The 25,834-nt window shown below is 34.2% G+C and overlaps 1 protein-coding gene and 1 long non-coding RNA gene across 4 annotated transcripts in view; one reads left to right on the top strand and one right to left on the bottom strand.

Annotated features, from left to right (window-relative positions):
• The window catches only part of LOC143243971 (muscleblind-like protein 1), a 198,567-nt gene that overhangs the window by 57,101 nt on the left and 115,632 nt on the right, over positions 1–25,834 (top strand). For all 3 annotated transcript variants that reach the window (XR_013024822.1, XM_076487874.1, XM_076487875.1), the window contains exon 2: positions 17,570–18,623. Coding sequence is in view for 2 of the 3 variants with exons in the window: in XM_076487874.1 (XP_076343989.1) it covers positions 18,438–18,623 (186 nt within the window). In the remaining variant the exon portion in view is untranslated. The remainder of the gene's footprint in view (positions 1–17,569; positions 18,624–25,834) is intronic.
• LOC143243972 (uncharacterized) overlaps positions 1–25,834 on the bottom strand; it is a 128,416-nt gene that overhangs the window by 74,844 nt on the left and 27,738 nt on the right. The gene's annotated exons all lie outside the window — the stretch shown is intronic.

The raw sequence follows: 25,834 nt of genomic DNA, 5'->3' as shown, positions 1-25,834 counted from the left end.
CGTGCTCGCTCTTTAAGCTGTGACAGTCAATCCAATATTCGCTGGTAAAAGAGTAGCCCAAGAGTTGGCGGTGGGTGATGATGACTAGCTGCTTTCCTTCTAGTCTTACACTACTATATTAGGGACGGCTAGTGCAGATAACCCTAGTGTAGCTTTGCGCGAAATTCAAAACAAACCAATCCTTATGTTATAAATGAAAGTTCCATAAATGTTGATGCAACTATAAACAGAATTGTTAAGATGGGTGGATTTTCAACCAGGCTAAATGGTACAATCCTCACGTGTCCTTTACTTTCAAGAAAGCTTGGATAATTTGTCATGATAGTTGTAATTCAGAAGATCATAATATATATATTTTAATTCCTGCGATACACAACAATTTTTCTGTTAATACGTTACTAAGGTGTTGAAACTGTTTTGTTCAGTCCTGGCTCATTTGTTGAGATACCTAGTGTTATTGGTTTCAGATTGTGATAGTGGATTACGGTGACATTTAAGAAACTTGTATTCGAAGGTGACTAACATCAATGCCAAATCAAGTCTAGAAATAAGGACGATAGATTGTTACAATAATCCTGAAAGATGTGTTGTCGACCAAGGTGAAAATGCAGCATTATGAGAAGAACACGTTTAAAAACAACGTGAAAACTCACACTCTGAATATTATTCGCCCTTGAGAAAAATAAAAGCAGTCATCCCTTTCCTTGTAATCATTCCCAATAACGTTTCACCAATATATTATCAATTTGCACTGTGAAGCAAGATCCGAGTCAGTAGTGTCACATGGTTTTTCTCGATATAGTTAGTCCTTTCGTTTTGCACCAAAGAGCAATTTTTGGACTTGTTGGCTGTCACATGTCGGTAATTGTAAAGACATCTTTCGCATGAGACAGTTGAAGTAATTGGTCAGTTAAGACGCAACCTGACGTCTCTTACACTATACACACCTATTCAGTTATTTTTCTTTCAATCAGTCACCAATTGTTGATGGTTAAAATTTCTCTTTTCAAAAGCCTGTTCTCTTCTGATTGTAATTGCAGATAGAGTTTGATGACAGACGGATTTGTACGATTGCTAAAAAGAAAAGTCTTTGTTGACGATGTTTTTGGCAGTCAAGCACCTACTGTCAGATTTTTTTAAAAGGTGGAGAGATCCTTGCATTTACCACGTTATCATAAAGTGACTACATCACGAATTGGTATGGCTTATGTAAGTACAAAAATGAATACTTGACAGTACGTGTTTTAGTAGGAATTAAAATAAGGAGACCAGTCAGTGTGTATATTGACTTTAAAATTATTAAAACGGGAAAAAACATCGGTCTCTTCTTTTCAATTTGTTGCAGGAAATATATATTGGAAATTTCAGTACATTCTGTTAAACCGTCAATAATTAATTAATAAGATTTGAATATTGAAAAAAAAACGTATTTAATTATTTTTGAAAATTTTATTTTTCTGGTCTTTGGTAACCAAGGCCTCTAGAATTTGGCTAACCACAGAAATCGAATCCTGAATTATAGAGTTGCAAACCTTCAAGCTTACCATTGATTTATCACTTACATCTTGATACCTTGTTAATAAACAGAATTTTATCATTTTTCAAATCCCTCGATAAATCAACGAGGTATTTATTTCTTCTTAGAGTCGTCGAATAAATTGTTTTTTTTAGTCCAGTGATGTATATTAGCATTTTTACCTATGCATTTATTTACACTTCCGCGGTACAATATAGATTTTTAAACAGAACTTTCGGGTGGAATAACTTTATAGTTGTGCATTATTCATCTTACGAGTATGACCAACCCACATGTATTGGTCTATTATTTTACACGACAGACAAATTCTTACTAAGCTTGCACTCCCGTGATCATTTGGTAATATCTTGAAATATGAAAGAAAGTTATAAAACCTAAATGAAAAATTACCCCATATTCAAATATTGTTTTTGGTACACATACATAGACATTTTATCGGTTGTTCGTTGCCCTGGTGATTACTGTCCTCTGTATGAATAAGTAACTACTTACTACTGGAACGAAAGATACTGTTCTTCGCGTTTACGATTTTGCCTTTGAACTTTCTTATTATCATAAAACGTGCACTTCGTGCTTAATGTGGTTTTCTAACACTTATTTTGCCGTACAAATAGGATATTTTTGTTTTATTTCAGAATACCGTGTAGATATAAAAAAGACTCTCACAGACTACAATGGAAGGCGGTTTGTGAACCGCATCCACCAACTCTTGTGTTATTCATTTCTGAGCCTCTCCACCCTCCACCCCAAGGTGGGGCAGCGGTAAGTTTACGGACTTACAACGCTAAAATCGGGAGTTCGATTGCTCCGGTGAACACAGTGAATAGCCTAATGTAGTTTTGCTCTAAAGCAAACAAATAAGCAACCTTTTCTGATCAAATAATGGTATCTGACTGTCACTTTTATAACACACTCACGACTCCCGATTTGCAGAGTATGTTTTTGTTTTTTAAACTTAGTATTCGCCGATTCACAGTCCGGGCATACTACCCCACTACACTATGGCTAACCAAAAGAACAAATTAGCAGGGAATGTCAAACGTTAGAGATGCACACACAAACCGATTATGATCAAGAGCATGAGGCCTCACAAACAGTTCGGTGGAAACGTTTCTATTTTGCTTATTGTCTAAACGTGTTTCTGTTTTTATGTAATTAAACATTTTTAACTTCCTCTAGTAGAGCAGAACCATTTAAATGTGATGCAAAGAATATAATCCTTTCATGTGCGACTACCAATTACTCAGGTTCGTATACATTGTATATGTTGAATCATATGTTGAATTTCTCAAATTTTATAAGAATAAGGAAGAATTCATAAGATAATATATATATATTTTGAAATCCAGAATGTACAGTGAATTGTACAGTGCTTATCAAGTGACGCCCTTTCTTCATATAATTTAATCTTATATCTAAATTTATACGATTTTTTACATTTTACATTATTTTCATTTGCTGTTTGGCAAAAAATTATACAAATTGGCGAGATGTGATTTGTCTGCTCGCGGTTTCGAAATTATAATTTTATAAGCTCTCATATTTAACGCTGAGCCACTGGGAGCAATGATATCCCATAATACACTATGGCTCCGAAAAATGTATAACGAGGTCGCCATTTTTTGAGTAGTCGGTGCTCCATCTGCATTGCTTCTTTCTGTGTATCAGTCAAGCTGTAGCACTCACTACCTATGGCTTGGATTGTTCATCGAAATGGTATTTTAAATATCTTCTCAGTAGGTCATCAGAACTTTACGATACTATACAGAGGTATTTCGTTTTGTAGCAATGAGTCAGAAGCTCTGAGAATGTGTGTAGATATGGTTACAGAAAGTTTTAATTGGTTGTTCTCTCCTCTTCTGCTTCTCGTTTTTACATAACTCAAAACATCAAAACACTTGTGTCAACCAGTTTCACTGAAGTGACACAGTTTCAAACAGAGTATCCGCATTTTTAAGTATTATTAATTACTAAATAGTAGTATTTTCTAAACTCATAATTCTAATACAAACTATGTTACCAGCACCCCTTGAAGTTAGCATTTTAACAGAACTTTTGTTGTTCTTGTGAAAAGCTTAAATACAGGATGAAACAGGCATTACCAGCCAATAATAGATAAACAATAAATATTACAGTTGGACCCTCACTGTATTTAGAACTTAGTTATAAATATAACTTTCATATGCCTATTGAAACACTGCATTAAAAACCAAGCAAACAAATAAAGAAAAACTTTTCATAAAACGAAGTAAATGTGAGGATGGCTAATGTAAATTTTAAAAAACAACAACAATATGGTAGATATGATGGAAATGTCATCCATACTATCTGGTTCAGATTGTTTTTAGAGGTTTGATATTAACAATCCCTACATTTATTTCCTTTACTGAAAAGTTTTTCATTTACTTGTGTTAGATAGTAATGTACCTACCTAAAAAAATAATTTTAGGCCTCTTCTCACATTTAACGATTTGATTGAACATATAATATTATTTTATCCTATATTTTGAATTCTTAGATTCCTGTTTTATTTTTAGTTCACAGTAAGTTTTATTAGTTCATAAGGTAAGTGTGTTCATTGATGCCTTCAGTTAAAATATATATTAATGAGTTGGCGTTCTAAGTAAATTAAAAAATTAAAAACGGAAGAAAAGGTAGGAGAAACCTTGAAGTTAATGCTGGATTTCCTGTTGAAAATTAAAACGTAATGTAAAGATATACATTAAGAGAAGAAACAGCTCAGTATAAATGATTGGTTAAAGTAGGACAACATCCCAATTTCCTTTTCTTCCTCATTTTTCTGTTCTAACAATGGAAAACAAAATTAAGAATGGAATTCGGAATGTTGTCCTACTTTAACCAATCATTTATACTGAGCTGTTTCTTCTCTTAATGTATATCTTTACATTATGTCTTAATTAATTTTTACTTTGTTTTAATGAGGTTTTCGGTAATGAATAAATTTATTGTGGATGTATTATTTGCCACTTTGTGTACACAGTGTATGTAGCTTATTTCACTATAATGCGCATAGCAATTCATCGTATAAGAAAACGTTTTGTTAGAAATGTTGAAAGTCATCCTGGAAAAGCATGACCCAAATCAATGTATAATAATAACAATCCGAACAGTAAGAGAATATTAATTTTTATTTACATTTTCTGATGTAATTTGGCCCGGCATGGCCAGGTGGTTAAGGCACTCGACTCGTAATCCGAGGGTAGCGGGTTCGAATCCCCGTCACACCAAACATCCTCGCCCTTTCAACCGTGGGGGCGTTATAACGTGACGGTCAATCCCCTATTCTTTGGTAAAAGAGTAGCTCAAGAGTTGGTAGTGGGAGGTGATGACAAGTCAGTCTTACACTGCTAAATTATTGACGACCAGCGCAGATAGCCCTCGTGTAGCTTTGCTCGAAATTCAAATCAAACTAAACCAAACTGATGTAATTCTATAACCAAAATCCATGTTTTCACTTCGATATTGTTCTCGTTGGTTTTTCTGATGCACACGCTAACTGGGTAACATTTTGTTTTAGTGCACGTTAAATACAGTAAATTCTTTATTTCATACAAAACATCTGGCCTCGTGTAAATAGTATTCTAGCATTTTATCATATTCAAGGTGTATCATTCATAGAAGCCCGTTGGTTTGGTTGAATCTTCTGTAATACATATCTTGAGAGATATACTGAACTTTGTATAGCCTTTAATATTTGTTAAATTCTGAGCAACATCATGTACAATATCTTGGTGTGATTACATAAGCTCCCATAAGTGATTTTGTCCAAGATTTCTATGAGGAAAAAACACGACATATAACAAAAGTACCATTACACAGAGTAGCAATTATATACTATAATCAAAGTTATGTACTACAGGGAACGAATAATATTAGAACAAAGTACAATTAGTTGAAGCAGTGGAGATCTGTAATTACCACGTTACACTATATTATATTACACTATGGTGTACTATAAAATACAGTATCTTATTATAGTGCTGATATTAATATCATGCATTTTTAACGCAAATGCCAAACTAAAAGCAACGGTGGAACAAATACACCAAGATACTGGCATACATATAGTATTCTCAATTTTTTCTCTCAACTACGAATTGTATAGCCTCGCATACATAACAAATTATTTATTACACTTATAAAACGAAGTCGTCTAATGTAAGAAAATAAAAAATACAGAAATTCATCGATGCCATCAAGCTGATTAGATATATAAAAAGCAGAAAAGTGCATTATTTTAAGTATATTCAATTTATTTACAAAGTGATATTCTAATTATGATGTGTAACGCCCTAAAAACAACAGTAACTGTTTCCGTAATAAATGTATTTCTTAAGTCTTTAATATGTTATTAGGCCTTTATTTTCCGGGCTACGGTAAAGATTATTAATGTTTCTTTTCAAATAATTGAAATATTTTTACAATTAAAAATTGTGTATAACATATCCGCTGTAATGTGTTATATCTGTAGTGTAGGTTTGACTTCTGTTGTGCATGTTCACTTTTGTTTGACATATTCTTGTAACGTACTTACCATATTACATTCATATATAACAATGGCTTGTAACCTAGCGCAGTGATCATTGCAAGAGGAATCACGACTAGCATACATCGGGACAGTAGAAAAAAAAAACGTGGACGTCTTATATTTAATGCATATTATCGGATATTGATGGCTATAATATTATAGTAAGGCTAAAACAGCTGTTAGACCTTGTGATACACAACAGAGAAGAATAAACTAGCGTTTTGGTATTTAATGTTTATTATCTGATGTCGTATTTTAATTGTATAATTGGGCCTGGCATGGCCTAGCGCGTTAAGGCGTGCGCTTCGTAATCTGAGGGTTGCAGGTTCGCGCCCGAGTCGCGCTAAACATGCTCGCCCTCCCAGCCGTGGGGGCGTTATAACTATTCGTTGGTAAAAGAGTAGCCCAAGAGTTGGCGGTGGGTGGTGATGACTAGCTGCCTTCCCTTTAGTCTTACACTGCTAAATTAGGGACGGCTAACACAAATAGCCCTCGAGTAGCTTTGTGCGAAATTCCAAAACAAACAAACAATTGTATAATTTTTTTGCAAAATTATAGCATTTTAAAACTTTAAGGAAGCTGTAGAAAATGCCAAATGACATATTTTTTAACTTTGATATTGAGAGATTAGAAACAACTGTAGTTGTAGATTATAACATTTTACTGGAGACACATTCAATTAACATTCAAGTTCCAGTTTCTGACATAGCTAAGCCTTAGACTGCTTGCAACAAAGAACGAAGTAATCATATTTAAATCATAATTGACTCACAAATTACATTCATTGATAAAGTTATTTGTAGTGGGGAGCATAGAAAGAATAGAATGACCATATTTTGCTAGTTTATTTTGTTTATTTATTTGTAATTAAGTAAAGAGCTGTACAATAGGCTATATATACTATGTCCACCATTGGTATCAAAACGCGGTTTTCAGTGTTATAACTGCCTGTTGTTAAAGTACAGGACATAAGGGAACGTGTTAACAGTTTGGTCGCTGACATTAAGAAACATTTTAATTTTGTAGTAGCTGTGGGACCAAATGATACTGAAATTGGTAAATCAGAAAAGTTTCCTAAAATGTATGACGATACCCTTCAGAAGTGTAAGGATATAAACAGACATGTAGCTCTTTTAGGAATGCTCTGTCGGGCTAGCTGCAGAAATTAAATGCTGGAAATAGTATATGAAACCTAAATGAGATATTATCGCATATACGTTTAGTTTAATAAGTGGGTTAAATTAGACCTGTTAAATAGTTCTCAGGTTAAGGATGAATTATTTTCTAAGGAAGAGATTCGCTTGATTCAATCTGTCTGATAATGTTAAAAGTAAATAAAAAGACTGTTTTAATAAGGCTAAAGTTAAGCAAGATATCAGAATGAGGATTGAGCCCTGAACGGATTTTTTTGTTGAAAACTATGAGATGGCTGAGCTATTAAATATTTTATTTTTATGAGATAAGATGATACCAATATTAAGAGGCCCGGTATGGTCAGGTGGTTAAGACACTCGACTCGTAATCCAATGGTCACGAGTTTGAATTCCCGTCACACCAAACATGCTCGCCCTTTCAGCCATGGGGGCGTTATAATGTGACGGCGAATCTCACTTTTCCTTGGTAAAAGAGTAGCCCAAGAGTTGGCCGTGGGTGGTGACGACTAGCTAGCTGCCTTCCCTCTAGTCTTATACTGCTAAATTATGGACGGCTAGCGCCGATAGCCCTCGTGTAGCTTTGTGCGAAATTCAAAACAAACGAAACTAATATTAAGATCTAAACACGATATTCCCTAGTGTTTAAAAAAAAAAGAGGAGGTCGAATAAGAGATAAGCTAATCTCTTTCTTTCATTCTTGCTAGATCAGTAAACAGTGAGTCAGTGCTTGACGATTGGATCGTTGCTGATATTACTTGTACTTTTGCATAAGGAAATAAGATATAATCAAAGTTAAGAAAGAGTTTATAGACCAATTAGTTTTACTTGTGTTGTACATAAAGATTCTAGCGAGTTTCGTAAGGCTTAGACATCTATTACGATTTTGTGCAAATGTTACTTCTTCTTAATTGTACGATGGAAATGCTGTTTTTTGATTCAGCGTACCTAGATTTTCATAAGACTATTTAACAGGTGTCGAACAAACGATTAGATAAGAAAATCAAGTTGATGGAACTTATAAAATGATCACGTACTGGATTGTAGGGTAGTTGTTGTATAGGAAAAACAAAGGGTTCTTATTAATAGAGTCCAGTCAAATTAGGCCCTTGCTTCTGGATTCCCTTACATGCCACTGCCTGGACACTTGCGCGTTGTTAAGTGCATTAATAATAATAATATATGTATAACTAGTGAATAAGTACAAGTTTCTGATGACCTCAAACTCTTAGGTATTTTTAGCTGCATTGAAGATTTTGAGGTTATTAGAAAGTGATGTAGGTAAGTTGGTCAAATGTCTGGCAAATGAGTCTTAACAGTCTTAAGATGTTGCATCTTTATTATCATATTTTGATCGCACCTTTAATAGATACGAGAACCCACTCAGTAGAGTAACTGAAAAAACAGAAAAATATCTTAGCATATTCGTGGATATGACATTGAAGACATCGAGGCACTATGTTAATAGTAGTAACGCTAAAAGAAGTTTTAAAGTTTATAACTTATATACGTTTGTAAATTTCAGGATGGTACATCATAATGCAATTCCAGAGAGATTCAGCAATTTTAAAGATATTGAGTGTGTATTTGTGTCATAAGATATAATTTTACTACTAAGTTCCAATGTGGTGTAAGATTTTATTTATTGTGAAAAAATGTTATTGATCGCTGTTTTTCGTTTTGGAATAAGGAATGCATCCCAAGAACTGAAATAAAATCCTGAAGAATAGAAATACAGTTTAAATACCTACTGCTCGTCTTCTGCTTCATTTGTTAAAATTGTGAGACAAACAGCTTAACTCAAGTCGTAAGAAAAACGAAATCACGTTTGATTCGTTAGAAACCAACTGGGCTTTGAAGTAATTAAACCTAACTAATGACCAAACATGGGTAATTTAGCGAAAACAACGCGCTTCCTAGCCCTCTTTTTTGGGCAGAATTAATAGTTTTCATCTTTACTTAGACACGGATTGCTCTCACTCTAATAGAAATTACAGTGCTGTTTCTTTTCTGTTTCCACTCCAACAACGTCATAAAGGAGTTTCTCAAGAAACAATGGTGAATTTTTGAGGTAATATCTTTCCTTTTATAATTCCATTTCATTAGGTACTCTTTTTTTGTTTACAAAGAATCACTGATTACTAATAATTACGGTAACATTAAGTATCAAAAGGTTACAAGAAAGTTGCCATTAAAACTATTTAGAGCTGCCTTTTCACACCACTACTTTGAAATAAATAAGCAATCGTTTAATATGATCTTATCAAGCAATTAATTTCGTCATGGTATTATTTTTTCGGGCTTAAGAATAATTGAAGCTATAAGTTAATCCAAGTTTTTAGTTTTATAATTTTTTCTCTTTTATAAATCACTTCAAGAACAAACATTTGTAAATAAGTTAATTAATTCTAACGTAATAATAATTTATTTATATTGTAAGTCCATATTAAGGAAGTTTCAAATCTTTTTAAATAAGCTTAGTTTAATTGCTCGTACAGTAAATGAAATTATAATATTATCTTTAGTTTTCCACTCAAGGCGTGCTTGTGTTACGAATAATTACATCTTGTAACATCGGCAAACTTGAAAAATAAGTAAAAAAACCGGCGGAAATTCCACTATTAACAAAGGACACCATCTGTCAGCTGTGTTGCCTCTAGGAAAATAGCAAAAGTTTCTAACAGGAAGCTTTACTATGCAACCGCCTCTCCTACAAGCATATGCTGTGTTATTAGTATGGTGGCAATTTAGTATGAAATACTGATACCAGTGTTTTGTACAATTACCTTTTCCAACTAAAGCTGGTACCATATTTATTGAGGACACCTTTCCATCAAGAAAGTATTTAGTAGAGGCTGACCATGAAATAAGTATATTACATCTTAGGTTTCCCAAACTTTAAACTACAGCTTTTTGTTGTTATTGTTTTTCTTCGTTTTATCATAAGTTTATCAGTTTTGTTTTCTTCTATTTTTGTACTAGTACTTTTCTTTCTCTACCTCTTACGACAAAGTAACTATTTTTGTGTGTTTTTCTCTAAAGAGCATTTAAGGAGAACTGGATTGACCAAGTAGCCTGACTCCAGCTTTCTAGGTATTGCTTCTTCCTCCTTTACGTTACTGTTGGAACATTACATTCCCAGCATATAGATAGTCCGATATTACGAAATATATAAATGAATTTCTGGTGCACATCTCTCCGGAGTTTATAAAGACGGTTGAATGGAGGTATTACGGCACGTGAAAAAGAGCTCATGAGCTTTCAGATAGGAATGGTCAATGGAAGCGACATTCGTGGTACGAATGTTGAAACCTTTTCAGCCAACCTACTTATCCCTAAATGTACAGTGTGTCTGTGAATAATGTACTTAGCATACGTAAAACTATCTTTAATGTCGCTGTTGTGAAATGTTAGCTGATGTCCCCACATTAATTATTCTTTGGTTCAGAAAAGTTTGAAATATTTCTTTGAGGGAAGGGCTGCAGCCTATAAGTCGCTCGTGGCAGTAGGGAATGCTTGACGTCAACCATCCCGTCCGCCTAAGTTTCAATGTTGGGATAGAGAACAATGGTCAAAGAAAACACGAAGTGTAGTGATGCTAATAGTTCACTTCAAAATTATGGGTCTAACTTTGATGACAGCCTAGAGGATTCTAACATATGAATGTGTCTAAAGTAGTGTATATTTATATGATATAATGCACATGAACTTGGATATTTTTGTAACAGCATTATAAACATGTGCCTAAAAGTAAACGTGCCACTTGTTTCAGAGACATTTCTTCCAAGATACATTACATTATGTTTTAATTTTGTCATGTATTATGTGTGTGTGTTTATAATTAAGCACAAAACTACGCAATGGGCTTTCTGTGCTCTGCTCACAACTGGTATCGAAACCCGGTTTCTAGCGGTGTGAGTTTACAGACATATCGCTGTGCCACTGGGGGACATTATGGATAATATCTATTACAACGTATGAGTGAGCAACGTATCGCACTTTGTGGTGAAACCTTCATCATGTCTACGAATAAAGTGTTGTAATTGTCCAGGTGTTTGTTTTGTGGTCCTCTTTTAAATATATGTTTGCTTAGGTCTGTATGTGACATCATTAATGTTCTGGGTTTCTTATTAAGAACTGGAAATGTGGTGTCACTTGTGTAGTGTTAAAGTCAAGACCTTTATTGTGGTTGATTTTAATAACAAATGATTATTTTTACTTTTTTATCAGTGTTGTGAACTTCTAAGGAATTTTCGTAGTGTCTTAACTTTGGGTATCGTCGATATTGTTGTTATGTTCAACTAGGAACAATTTCTCGGTAATTTATGATATTTTGATGCTTTCGTGCTACCTTATTTGTTTAATCTATGATTTTACTAGTTTCTCTGATATATCAGTTTTCACGGAAACTAGAGAGTTCCAAGAAAATATTTTCTGTTTTTCTTTACAAATCTATTATATGACCTTTGCAAATATGTTTCTGGAACTTAACCTGTTTGGAAATGAACTAATTTGTTAATTTTAGTGTGTGTAGAAGAGCAACGGATTTAAGAGCATATAGTTGGTTTTGATAGCTAATTTCTGTCAAAATCATTGAAATGGAACTCTGTAAGTAATAATTAACTGGAAAATCATTGTTACTAGTTATTTTCTCACTAAATTAGCCCTTATCTTTCAAAAAGTTCAAAAAGCTAATTGATTATTATAAGGATTATAGAGAGTATTAGGTTTGAAGCTTAAATGTCAGTTAGTGTGTATGTCTTCTGTAAACAGGTGTGATCAGGTGATGACCTTGTCTGTAAATAAGTACGTTTAAATAAACTTAATAGTTGTGTTTTCGTAAGTCTATATTGTAAACTAGTTGTTTTAGTCAAAGATATTTGAAGAAGCTGTCATGTGTGACATGGTTACTGGATAATAACCATATAATTTCTACATATGTAATTCAAATATGGCGGAACACAGAGCTCTGTTTGCACACCATTGATTTTTAACAGAACAAGTTTATTCCCAGATATGTTCCCCGCTAGTACAGCGGTAAACCTACGGATTTACAACGCTAAAATCAGGGGTTCGATCCACCTCGGTGAGCTCAGCAGATAGCTCGATGTCTCTTTGCTATAAGAAAAACACCCACAATTATCCCTATATATCACCTGACATTTCGATTTGTTTTTTTTTTATTTCTATACTTCGCCAAAGAAAATAAACAAATTCTAGTTCCAGTAAATACGTTCAAAACATAAAGATGTGACTACGAACTTATGTTAACTGAGAAAAACTCAATTGACTTAAAATCAGGACTTTATGCTAAACTACGAAATATCTTATTCGTTTTAAAAACCGAAGTAATACGTCAACAACCATTACCATTACTTTACTGAATGATAACCATGTATACAATACACTCAAACCGTAAGTACTTTAAATGACCTCGTATGGGTTAAGGCGTTCGACTCGTAATCCGAGCGTCGCCGGTTCCAATCCCTATTATAAACATACTCGCCCGTTCAGCCGTGTGGACGTTAATATGTGACGATCAATCACACTATTCGTTGATAAAAGAGTAGCCCAAGAGTTGGCGGTGGGTGGTAATGACTAGCTGCCTTTCCTGTAGTCTTACACTGCTAAATTAGGGACAGTTAGCGCAGATAAACCTTGAGTAGCTTTGCGTGAAAGTAAAAAAAGAACAAAAAAGTACTTTAAAATAATCAGACCACCAATGAGAATGATTCAATTCACAAATTCAATTTAAATAGTTAAAGAATTTTGTCAGTGGCCTTTGGGTCCAACGATAAAGGCATTCTGGCAACTAACCTCTATTATAGCTTTATAATTCATAAAATTATTATTTAAATAACTACGTTTTTAGAGGTTATTTGCATTACACTTTAAATATGTGTATATACAGAGACAGGGTTATAAAAGTGGAAAGAAATATTAGATTTAAACATTTTTAGTTCGTCTTTCCGATATGTTTAACTAGTGATAAAAGTGAAAGAAATGTTTTATCATTCGATAAAAAAAGTGTACACATGCAGGAATTTTCAAAATGTATACATTTCACGCAAAGAGTGTACTCTTTTATTAGAGAAAAGTTTTCTATAGTTGGTAATGGCTCTGATGTTTACATATAAATTTCGATTATAGAATATAAATCTCACAAAAGTGCAAACCTGAATTGTTAATATTACTCGAAATAATAAATCGGAAGAGCGTCAAAATATGCTGTTAAAATAAAAGAAACACAAGAAATGGAGATTTATTTGAATCTGCATCTGAACTAATATGGATATATTACAAATATCGTATAACGGTACTTACTAAAACTAAAAGCAATATTTATTTAAAAATTATTTTGGTATATCAAGTCTTGTGCACGTAAATCGGTCACGTCACAACAAGACTGATAACACTTTTTAGCCGCGGCATAACGGCTTATAGAAAGATTCTGAAGTGTGTTTTTATTTAAGCACAAACTTTTAGCTCATAGCTCTGTCATCTCTTGACTACTTTAAAATTCAATTACAGTTTTGGACTCAGGAGAGCAAACCCTTTCGATTGATTTTTGTAACCACGTACAAGGCCTCATAGGTTACTCGGCCCGACATGGCTAGGTAGTTAAGGCACTCGACTCATAATCCGAGGGTCGCGGGTTCGAATCCCCGTCGCACTAAACATATTCAGCCTTGTGGGCGTTATAATGTGAGTAGCCAGAGAGTTGGTGGTGGGTAGTGATGACTAGCTGCCTTCCCTCTCGTCTTACACTGCTAAATTAGGAACGGCTAGCGCAGATAGCCCTCGAGTAGCTTTGCGCGATATTAAAAAACAAAGAAAATAATTATAGATTATTTTAATCTTGTCTAAAAGAATTTCTAGTGCTGCAGTTATTGAAGATACCCTCTTGTTAACAAATGTTCCTTTACTTGGTTTATATGGGTTTCTAGTGAAAACGAAGTGGTTTCATCACCACAAACCTTGTACACCACACACACCGCTGCTGACAAGGCTTTTCGCCTGGTACCAGAGCTCATGAGGTCAGCTGGACATGAAAGCACACAAAGCTTAGGTTGAAACGCTGTTTATATCAGTCATATAATACCTAAATTATTATAATATCTTATACCTGCGAATCGTGAGCTACAAATAAGATTTTTCGAGTGCCATTATATGCACTTGTGTTGCTGTTGTGTTATTAGCGGAAACCCGTATAGGGTGAGGAAAGAAAGATGTGATACGGGTTATTTTAAGCCTTTCTCTGATGTATAATGTCACAACCTATCTTAGTTCTACAGTACACATTACTGTTAGTATTTCCCTGCTGTGTAGAACTTACTATCTTAGTTCTACAGTACGCATTACCGTTAGTATTTCCCTGCTGTGTAGAACTTACTATCTTATTTCCACAGTACACAGTACTGTTAGTGTTTTCCTACTATGTAGAACTTAGTGTCTAATAAATAAATACATTTATTTATTAATTTCTTTTTATTACATACGTGATGAAAATGTAAAAGGGATCAAAACCATATCATTAATAGACCAGTGACTGGTGATTCGTTTGTCATTGTTGTAAACCGTATCATCAGTAGACTAGTGACTGGTGATTCGTATGTAATTTGAGTTGTAAACCATATTATTAGTTGACCAGTGACTGGTCATTCATGTGTCATTAAGTTGTAAACCGTATCATCAATAGGCCAGTGACTGATGATTCGTATATCATTTGAGCAATAAATCATCATAAAAAATATTTCAAAGTAAATACTTTGTTATCTTCTAACGATTAGAAATAATAACTTACACATGGCAAGAATTCACATTTTCCAATATCTCAGCCTATTTCAGTTCTACTGATAGTTATCTACTGATGTATGTGTTGAAATCTACTTAACCAAATTTATAAGTATTTTTATTTAAAAAAAAGTAGTTAAATGCTTTTAAACATTTATATGACATAATAATGAAACATTTCAAATACAAGTTAATATTAGTTCTAAGTTAACATATACCTGTATAATGCTGAAAATAATTCTGTTTCTCGTGATATTTCAATGTCAAAAATAATTTAATACCGTTATAAATAGTTTTACAATCTATTTCTCCTGTTATTCCTTTTATTTCGTGGAACGTTTGACATACCAAAGATTTATATAAATTAATTTTCGTAACTAATGTTTTTTTGTTTTTTTTTGCTTCGAGATTTAACAGACAAAATAGTAATGCAATAAATTCATAATTTTTTTAATATGGTCTTCTTAGAGAACACGGTTGTGTGCTAGAAACGTTTCTTATTTAATAGTATTTCTATAAATGTATATATAATTGTTTGTTTATCTTTGGTAAAAATCTCGTGATTTCTTTGCGGTAGAATATTGGTTTGAAACGTACTTTTTCTGTGTGGTCTCTATTTTATTTTGTTTTTGATGGAAGTAATAACTGTTTAACTATCAAACTTAAAACAGTTAATCATAACTTGAGTCCTGTCAATTCTTCGCCGAGTTAAAAGCTATATATATAAGTAATTACTATTTTATGCATTCTGAGCTTTATATTTTCTAACACTGTGAAAAAGATGTAACCTTATTTCTAGCGATTCAAAGTCGTTTAATTTAATTGTATGTGATTTTTATATCACATATTTTAGAATTACATTGAAATTTAAAACTAAGCCCCTTTCTTGATAGTTGAGCGGTAAATTTGAAATAGTGTAACACTAAAATTCGGGGTTTGATGCCTACAATGGACACAGCCTTAAAATTTTGCCCTTAATGCAACTTTGCGTTAAAAAAACAACTTAGAATTAAATAATAAAAATGTATATTTACTGTAATTCTGCTGTACGTTACTAGGGGGACATTCTGGTTTTACTTGCTACATATGTAGAATCTAATATATAATATATATATATATTTCCAAATTATTTATTTGCTGTTTCATTTCGTGAACTACATTATTTCGTATTGTTTTGTAATTACATTGTTCAAACTTAGGAACGTTCTAAATTAGATGTCAAATTTTTGATCAGACATTATCTATTTATCAGGCCGCGCTTCTTCCATGCCATGTTATTTCACCGAATTTCTGTTTTGGCTGTTTTCAAGCTTCCAATTTACGATGTTTTTGTTGACAGTTGTGTATTTATGCATTTACTCGAAAACAAGAACAAAAATGCTTAACATACAACCTGCTAATTTATTCTATTCTCAGTGTTGCCTATTTAACGACTCGAAAATAAAAACATACGTAAAATAATGTTTTTACGTTTTTGCGAAAAATCGATTGTGCATTATGTGTTGTAATGTCAGATAAAGGACATAAATAATATGCTTATTTTGTAAGGTATATCGACAGGTTGTGTCTTAGAGAAATGTCACAGTTATTTCTTCGAACTTCTCAGCTTAAAATAACATTAACATTGTATTTATTTCTTGGGATAAAGTTATATTTACACAAGATATTACAAACTTTTATTTTGCTAGAACTTTGTAAACACAACATAGATACTGTTCGTATTTTTTGACGATAGATGGCCAACATTAAGTAATTACGTCATATTGCGTTAATTTTCAAGACTGGAGTTAATGTTCGTTTGTAAGATAGTTAAACTTGCTAACTTCTGACGTATGAAAACAAAATGAAAATAAAATTTATAAATGATTTTTTTTTCACTTTGGTATCGAATACTTAACGATCACATCTTAAAATAGCTTTTGAAAGATATTATTAAGCTCAAATCAGATGAGAAATCAAAACTTTTTCTGCTTGTAATATATCTTAGAGATTTAACGTATGTCTCTTATATTTAAATCATCGGCTAACACATATATTTCACATATTTACTTCACGCTCAGTAAACTGTACATAGAGCAAATCATACACTTTCCCATTCAAATGGCCCGGCATGACCAGGTGGTTATGGCACTCAACTCGTGATTCGAGAGTTGTGGGTTCGAATCCCCGTCGCACAAAACATGCTCGCCATTTCAGCCGTGGGGGTGTTATAATGTGACGGTCATCCCACTATTCGTTGGTAAAAGAGTAGCCCAAGAGTTAGCGATGGGTGGTGATGACTAGCTGCCTTCCCTTTAATCTTACACTGCTAAATTAGGGACGACTAGCGCAGATAGCCCTCGTGCAGCAGTGTGCGAAATTCAAAAATGAATAAACAATCCCATTCAGAAGTGGAACTTGTATTTGTTTTGTGATCTAGAAATAGTTAGTAGAGTAAGTGCTTCACTGTACTCATGCCAAATATCTCGTTTTCGTAGTTGTTTATTTTGATATGGTATGCTAATAAAACCCATTTTTTTTCTTCTCCATCTTTTACAGAAGTTCACCTAAATCTGCTTTACCGTCCAAGCTGCATCTATTGGTAGGTTAAAGAATTCTGGGGAAAACACCAGGGGTCGTCCTATACGTTTAAATCATCATCTACAGATAATATTTTAAACTTTATCTTTTTTGTCTTGGCACTCCAGAGAGCAACAAGTCATTCGATAAAACATTTTTTATCCTTGATTACATATAGCGTTTATTATGATGCAATAAGGGACATTATCTCTCTCTTGTCGTCATTACTATTGCCTCATTAACACACGCCGCATCTCTTTAGAAGTGTCGTTTAGTTTTACCCAATTTTCCCAAATTTCCTGGGGCCAGCCTATAAGACCAGCGATCAACTAGTGCCAGCTGTTTGTTCACTGATGCGATAAATTCAACGGACAAGACGGACAGTGTAGTAGATTACATGAGTCACATTTATCCAGACAGTTCAGACACAGTGTCGCCGCAACCCTTTCTGTTCATCCCTCACTTCTGTGGGAGTACCTGAAACTGAAAACTTGCTGGAGTCGTGCCAGTTAATCGACTCAGCGTCATCCAGCCAACCAGACAAACAAACCTACCCAACTCGCTGTGCACGAAGCAGCCTTAACCCTTTGATTCCAGGTGTACGTGTGTGAAAGGCTCGGCGCATTTCGAACGACGTAGTCTAGTATTCAGTAATTCGTCTAGCCAATCCAAGTATAACAAAAAGTGGTTCTCGTCTGTTCGTCCCACCACACATCGCCGAAGCTTAGGTTTCTATCCCAGGAGGAGAGACTACTAGTTCGTTCTTCTCACCCACTCGTCGGATTGAAGGAGCATTTGACGTTGGAACCTGGAGGCTCCTTTGCGGTTTATTCTTCTAGAAGATTCAATGATTATGGCCATGGTAAACAACCTTCCGACGGTCAAAGACTCACGCTGGCTACAGCTGGAGGTTTGCCGAGAATATCAGCGAAACAAATGCACGAGACCTGACACGGAGTGCAAGTTTGCACATCCACCTGGAAATGTGGAGGTTCAGAACGGAAGAGTGATCACGTGCTACGATTCCATAAAGGTATGACTGTTTTCTTTTCTTACATTCGTAAAATGCGAGTTTATCTACAGATCAGAACTTTAAAAAAACATCGGATATTTTTAAGTTTGTTGTTCTTACTCAAGTTTGAATTCTTAGTTTCTTATTTTTTCAGTCATGTAAGCGTAATTAAACACCATAGGTGTTTAACATTTTTATCCAACGTTTAATATAATAATTATTCAGAGGGAAAAAAATGGAACTCCATATAAAAATATTATTATTTTTTAAATTCTAAAACCAAAAAAAAAGATAACATTTTGGTTGAATGACCGCGTAATTTATTTGAAAAGCGCAGTTACATTATTCAAATCGCGTATTCTGCGAGAATCGTCATAGTACTTACTATATACAAAATTAAGTGGTAAAATGTTTTTTGATACTCACCCGTATTACGTGATTTTTCTCTCTGCTTATGAAACGAATAATTCGAGCTTTGTGTTGTAATAATTTTTAGACTTGGAAAATTATAAGCGCGGGAATAAACCACAGTTACATTACGAGGGAGATAAGCAACTTGAACATAGTATGATATTTGTGATAAATCTATTGTCTCTTGGTAAAAACAAAAACAGAAGAAGTACAGTCCTTGTTCAAGTTTTATACTCGAAATGCTATCGCTAATTAAGCAGGGTCTTAACATTTCTATGTAATATTATATGTTATATTTTGGACACTTGGTTAAAGTTCGTGTAATACTTTCTACTTTCAAGAATCTCAACCACTTGTATAAGTCAGGAAGCTTAACATTTTATTCACGTGATCTCTTTCTAGAAGAATACCAAAATGTTAGGTTTGTTTTTTGTGTAGCGTACTCTGTTGCAGGTTATCTCAAACAGTGGGTTAAACTAAATAGACATGAGATTTAGCAGCACTGTGAAAAAGCTTCTACAACATAGAGATAAACAATATTCATCTCTAGAATAATCTGTAGCAACTTGCGCATTTATCTCTGTATTGCTTCAAAGCTTGGCATAATCGCTGTTTAGTGATGTTTCATTTGGTACGATTATTTTATTCGTACAATGTTCATTTTTCCAGAAACGCATGACACGTTTATCTTTGTGATGGTCGATATGACTCTCGATTTGCATTTAACGCGTCGTGGATTGGATTACCCGTCCAGTTAAAAATGCTTGCTCTTTTGGTCATGGTTTATAATGTGACGGACAATTCCAGTATGTGTTGGTAAAAAAGTGGTCCAAAGGTTGACGGTTGGTGGTAAAGACTAGCTGCCTTCCCTTTAATCTTTCTCTGCTATATTAGTGACGGTTAGCACAGATAGCCCTCGTGCAGCTTTGTAGCAAATTTAAAACAAACTAGATATTTGTGATGTAAGTAATTTATAAATAAATTTGATACCATCTGAACTACTATTGATATTTAATCTACCATGTGTTGATTTTTACAGATAACAAGTCGTTGTTTATCTTGTCATTACTGGTTTCGTATATCATTTTCCTATTCCGTTAACAGTGTACGATCCTGTAACAAGTGGATACATAAATAAAGAGAAAATCATGTTAATTTGAACTACGTGCTATTTACCACTTTAAACAAAATCGACGACTAGTAACAACCTAGGTCAAACTTAGAGTAAAGAACGAATTATGAAAGCTTATTTAAATAACAAAATTAATTCTGAGGCAACTTGATTGAGGCACACAGCAACGAAACAGTTCTACGGCACGCGTCAAAGACAATAATGGAATAAAATCAGGCAGTGTATTTTTAAGAAAATTAAGCAAAGGTACTATACCATAAATAACTTTAATTTTTGGAAGTTTGGCATTCGGAATTATCTGATTCAAGTATTTCAAGCAAATAGTACACTAAATATAAGAAGTACCAATTTCAGAAGGGCACAAGAAAACATGCTTACAGATACCTGAATTACAATATCATATGAGATGTCAATCTACCTGTGAGCGTGTTGCCTAATTAAGCTATATCGAAGAAAACTGAGCGAGTTCTAGAGAAGTTGATACGAATGATTAATCAGAATGCACGTGGTTTGAAATACCGAAAAGCTTTTTGTATTTATTAAATGAACATTATATTTATACATACAGTGTGGATATTTTTATATCATCATTCAACTGGTTGCGACATGAATGATGGACACAACTACGAATTGTGAGTAAACTTGCATGTTTATGGGTTTCATTCTGTTTGTTCGTTTTTGAATTTCGCGAAGAACTACACGAGATCTATATGCACCGGTTTCGTTCTAAAAGTGATGTTATTTTAGATTGGTTATGAAGCTTGTGTGTACAGATTTGGCTATGGGATTTGTTTTTGAGCGTGATGTTCCTCAGCTTGTTTCTCAGATTGGATCCGTAGTGACTCAGCAAAAAATCTACGACTTTTGACGCAAAAAACACACCGAAAAATAGGTATTGATACCCGTGGTGGGCAGAACACAGATATCTCATTTTGTAACTTTGTGCTTAACTACAAACATACAGATATTCTGAGGCTCATATTTTATTACTAAAGTTGGTGGTTTTAGATTTGTTTCTGAGGCTAATGTTTTAAGATTTAATTTTAAAAATGATTACGTTTGGTTTGGCTATAAAACTGATGCTTATGGGTCTGAGATTGATGGATTCTGAGATTGATGCTTATGAGTGTGGCTGTGAGGCTGATGTTTATGGATTTGTCCTGATGGCTGATATTTAAGGTTTTAACTCTGGAGCTGATGTTTATAAATTTGTTTCTGAGACTGAATGTTTGTGGGTTTTGAGGCTTGTATTTATGGGTTTGTATCTGAGGCAGATATTTATGAGCTAGTTTCTAAGGCTGCTGTTTACGGGTTTGGTTCTGAGGATGATGTTTATAAGTTTGGCGCTGGGGCTGATGTTTGTGGGTTTGGTTCTGAATCTCATGTTTATGGGTCTGATTTAGAGGTTGGTGTTTATGGGTTTTGTTCTAAGGCTGATGTTTGTGAGGTTTTTTTCTAAAGCTGATGATTATGGGTTTGGTACTGAGGCTTATGGAAGATTTTAAACTCAGTATATAATAAACGATTGGTAATGCTCTGTAATAACTGTCAATAGGTTTGGCTCATAGTTTCGTTTATATTCTTGAAAGTTCAACAAGTTACCAAACTGCATTGTCCTGTTAAATATTCCCCTGATTACTCAACGGTAAACTCGAGAGCTTATAAAGGTAAAATGCGTGGTTTGAGTCCTGCAGTGACCACATTTTTGCTCGACCTAAAACGAACAAGAACCGTAAATTTGCTATTTGTTTATTAAGATTTTGTTCATTTGTTTCAAGATACTGACAACTTAAAGCAAAAAGTCAGTGTTTCGATACCTAGCCGGGATCTTTCAGTTATAATGTCTAGATGTGCCGGTTGGTAATACAGTTATACTACTAGGATATGTGCCTAACTTGTAAGTTTCATTTTGTTTGGAGTACAGATTGTTTTATGGTTAGTCTGGTCATCACTTGAAACTTGCTAAAATCAAACCTACAATGATGAAGTTAATTCTTTATAAGTTCCTGTGTTTGTCTGATACACATGCACTCTTCCTCAGTCGATATCGAGATTCAAGTAAATCTCAATATCAAATCACGATTAACAGCATAAAATTACTTGGGTCTTACTACAACTGGGCCTTAACTTGTACACGGAACTTTGATACATGCTTGAATAACATTTTTGCAATTCCACTGCGCTTGCGCCAACTTGGTGTCTGCACGATTTACGTGTACTTGGCGATGATCTTACCTAAGTAAACGTAGGTCAAGTTGCATGCCTGGAAACAAGCCGAACCTGTTTGATGCTGTGTCCTTTTTCTTTATTTTATGGTTCAGTTTGATTCTTTTTAAGTGCTAAAGAGTGATATGTCTTCTGACTGAATAAATCGTTCAGTTTAAACCTATTTCAATATTTCACTCTGACCAGACTCCATGCATCGAACCAGCTTATCAGGTACTTGAAAGGCCAACGCTTTAGGGTATCGTTTGTTTGTTTTGTGAATTTCGCACAAAGCTACTCGAGGGCTATCTGCGCTAGTCGTCCCTAATTTAGCAGTGTAAGACTAGAGGGAAGGCATGTAGTCATCACCACCCACCGCCAACTTTTGGGATACTCTTTTACCAGCGAATAGTTGGATTGGCTGAAAGGACGAGCATGTTTCGTGTGACAGGGATTCGAACCCTCGACCCTCGGATGACTAGTCGAGTGCCTTAACCACCTGCCCATGCCGGGCTGCCTTAGAAAAGGGCGAGAATAAAGTTTAGCAATGAATATTGTCAACTTGTCATTTGTTTTCTAGAAGAATTCGATAACAACATATTATTAGCAAATGATGCACCAAACGGATTTTAATATTAATTAGTCCCTATTCGGCACTCTCAAACATCATAATATGTCGAGTAGTGCGTTACTTTTAAACATCATATATTTATATCCAATTATACGTTAATTATCATATCATATATTCATTATCATACCATGTTATTAATTTTATAAATTTTCTCCTTGTTCATTGTAATTGTTCACAAACGTCATAAAACTTTAGAACCATATTTTTGCTTTTCATATTTATGTATCTATTCTCAAAAGTCGTAAGGAGTCGAGCGGAGCTGGTCTAATGATTAGTGTGCTCGAACTGTGAATTCAACGGTTCATAATTCGTGGCTCATTGCAACAAAAACCCGCCCCGCACTAAGGTGTCATAGTTGTTCTTTAAGTGTGACGGTGAAGTCCCTTCCATTCGGTCAGACAAAAGTAGTCCAAGCTGTCTTTTCTCTAATCTCTCAGTTCCAAATTAGGGACGACAACATATATACTGAGTAGCTTTGCGCAGAAATTTTAAAATACACAACCAAAAAACAATATTTTTCAAAAAATATTTATAATAAAAAGTAAATATTATATCAATAGTTTGCTAACAACTTTATCACGGTATAAATGTTAAAATAGATCACTTTAGACCTGATCGTATTAAACATTTTCATTATAGTGCATATCCGTTGAAAACCTGCATAATGGACCATTTGTGCTGTGCGAACCGTGGGTATCGAAACTCAATTCTAATTCGACAGCAAAGGGAAAGCGAATTATTTATTCTGCCTCTGTAATTATACATAACTTTGTATCGTGTCAGTGTCTAGATTGTGACTGTCTTAAAATGAGAGACATATTTTGTTTTTCACAATTTTTACACAGAGTTACAAAAATAGCTGTCTGCGCAGAACTGTCATAGAGGAAAGTCAGTCAGTCAACAACGACCTCCTTTAACATTTTTCAGAATTCTTGTGTGATAAAATAGTGGAATATAGCCGTCATTTTTATAAAGCATTTATGTACCCATAGTATCAACGCGTTTTAATGGTAACTGGTTAGAAACTATGCATTTTTGGATTCACAGTCTACATATGTCTGAACTTAAGACTGATTAGCTTAATTCGAAAGTAATAATCTCTCGTTATTTGAAGGACGTATAGATACATTCCTAGTATGAGTAATTTTAAGGGTGAGTTTAGGTGAAATTAATCTCATAAGGATTAACATTCAACAAAGCAATATATGATGAATGTCCCCTGTTATTTTACAAAACTTAAAAACGACTTGTTTTAAGATTGAACTTCGTCGAAAGCTACAAGAAGGCTGTCCACGCTAGCCGTCCCTAATTTAGCAATTAAAATGAGTGGGGCTGCTCAACACCACCCACCCTTTAGCTACTGTTTTAATAACGAATAGGGAGATGGACTGGAACATTATAACGTCCTCACGACTGAAATGGCGAACATTTTCGGCGACAGGGATTAGCACCAACCACTTGCACACAACGAGTCGAGCACCTTAACCACCACTCCATGCTAGGCCCGCATTTTGAGGAACTTAGTTTATAGTTCGCTTTAGAAACGAGAACTGGATCTTCACAGAATTATATTCGATCTTACCAAGATGACAGAAATCTGGACATTCAAAATACTTTTATAACTTTTAAATAAGACACTTGTCGATAGGAGATCTGAAAGTAAGGAATTATTCAGTAAAATTGTATCTTCACTTTTCTTTGATATACTGTAAAATAAAGGTTGATTCAACTTGATATGTTGTCAAGATATCTTAGAGAACAATTTAATTCCCATTTACCGTAATTTGTTTTACAAATTTAAAAAAAACATACGACTAGACCTCTAGCTTTTGAACTTGATGAAACACTTTATCATAATCACTATAACCTGACTGTGGTATTTTGAACAAGAGAGGCTGATTGGTTCAAGTAGAAATGGAAGTAAAAGTAACTGTAGATTGAACAGAAACGATAGTCGATAAAAATGTTTTCTTTCGAATTGACTGAAGCTTTTTTACAATTCTACAGTCATACTAATAATTTGAAAAACGGAAATGTTGATATAAAATATCTCATGTGATTAATACGCAGGCAGATTAACTGAATATAGTAATTTCTAACACTTGAATTCGTAAGTACCGGCCTGTTTTGTCTAAAGTCGTTATATATATATATATTAATGATAATAAATATTTCATATTAATTAAAATCTTCGGGTTAATCAGAGGATGACTTAAGAAGGTTCAAACGTTGTTCTGTACTTTAATTAAAGTTCTAATACCCATACCAGTCATCTTCAGAAAAGATTTTTACTTCAAGTGGGTTTCTCATAATCACGAAGCGTTAAGAAATCAGCTTAGTTAAGCACTGATTGTTTACTAAAATAATAATAAAGAAGGAAAGGCACTATTTGCGTAAAATAAGTACTTTAATGACTTGTAGTTTCTGACTACCCTACTTTTGTATTTGAAGTAATAAAATATTATTATTTTCATTTGTTACAAGTCATATCTATGTTTTTAACCTAAGTTCCAGCAACAAGATAGGCCCGGCATGGCCAGGTGGGTTAAGATGTTCGACTCGTAATCTGAGGATCGCAGGTTCGAATCTCCGTCGCACCAAACATGCTCGCCTTTTCAACCGTGCGTGCGTTATAATGTAACGATCAATCCCACCAATTGTTTGTAAAAGAGTAGCCCAAGAGTTGGCGGTGGGTAGTGATAGCTAGCTGCCTTCCCTCTAATCTTACACTGCTAAATTAGGGACGACTAGCGCAGATAGCCCTCGTGTAGCTTTGCACGAAATTCAAAACAAACAAACAACAAGACCATAAAAAAAATTACCAGTCGTAATTTTCTCATTGTTTTTAATATA

This window comes from Tachypleus tridentatus, chromosome 2 (assembly GCF_004210375.1).
Source record: "Tachypleus tridentatus isolate NWPU-2018 chromosome 2, ASM421037v1, whole genome shotgun sequence".
NCBI lineage: Eukaryota > Metazoa > Arthropoda > Merostomata > Xiphosura > Limulidae > Tachypleus > Tachypleus tridentatus.
This window is presented reverse-complemented; position numbering and strand designations above follow the sequence as displayed.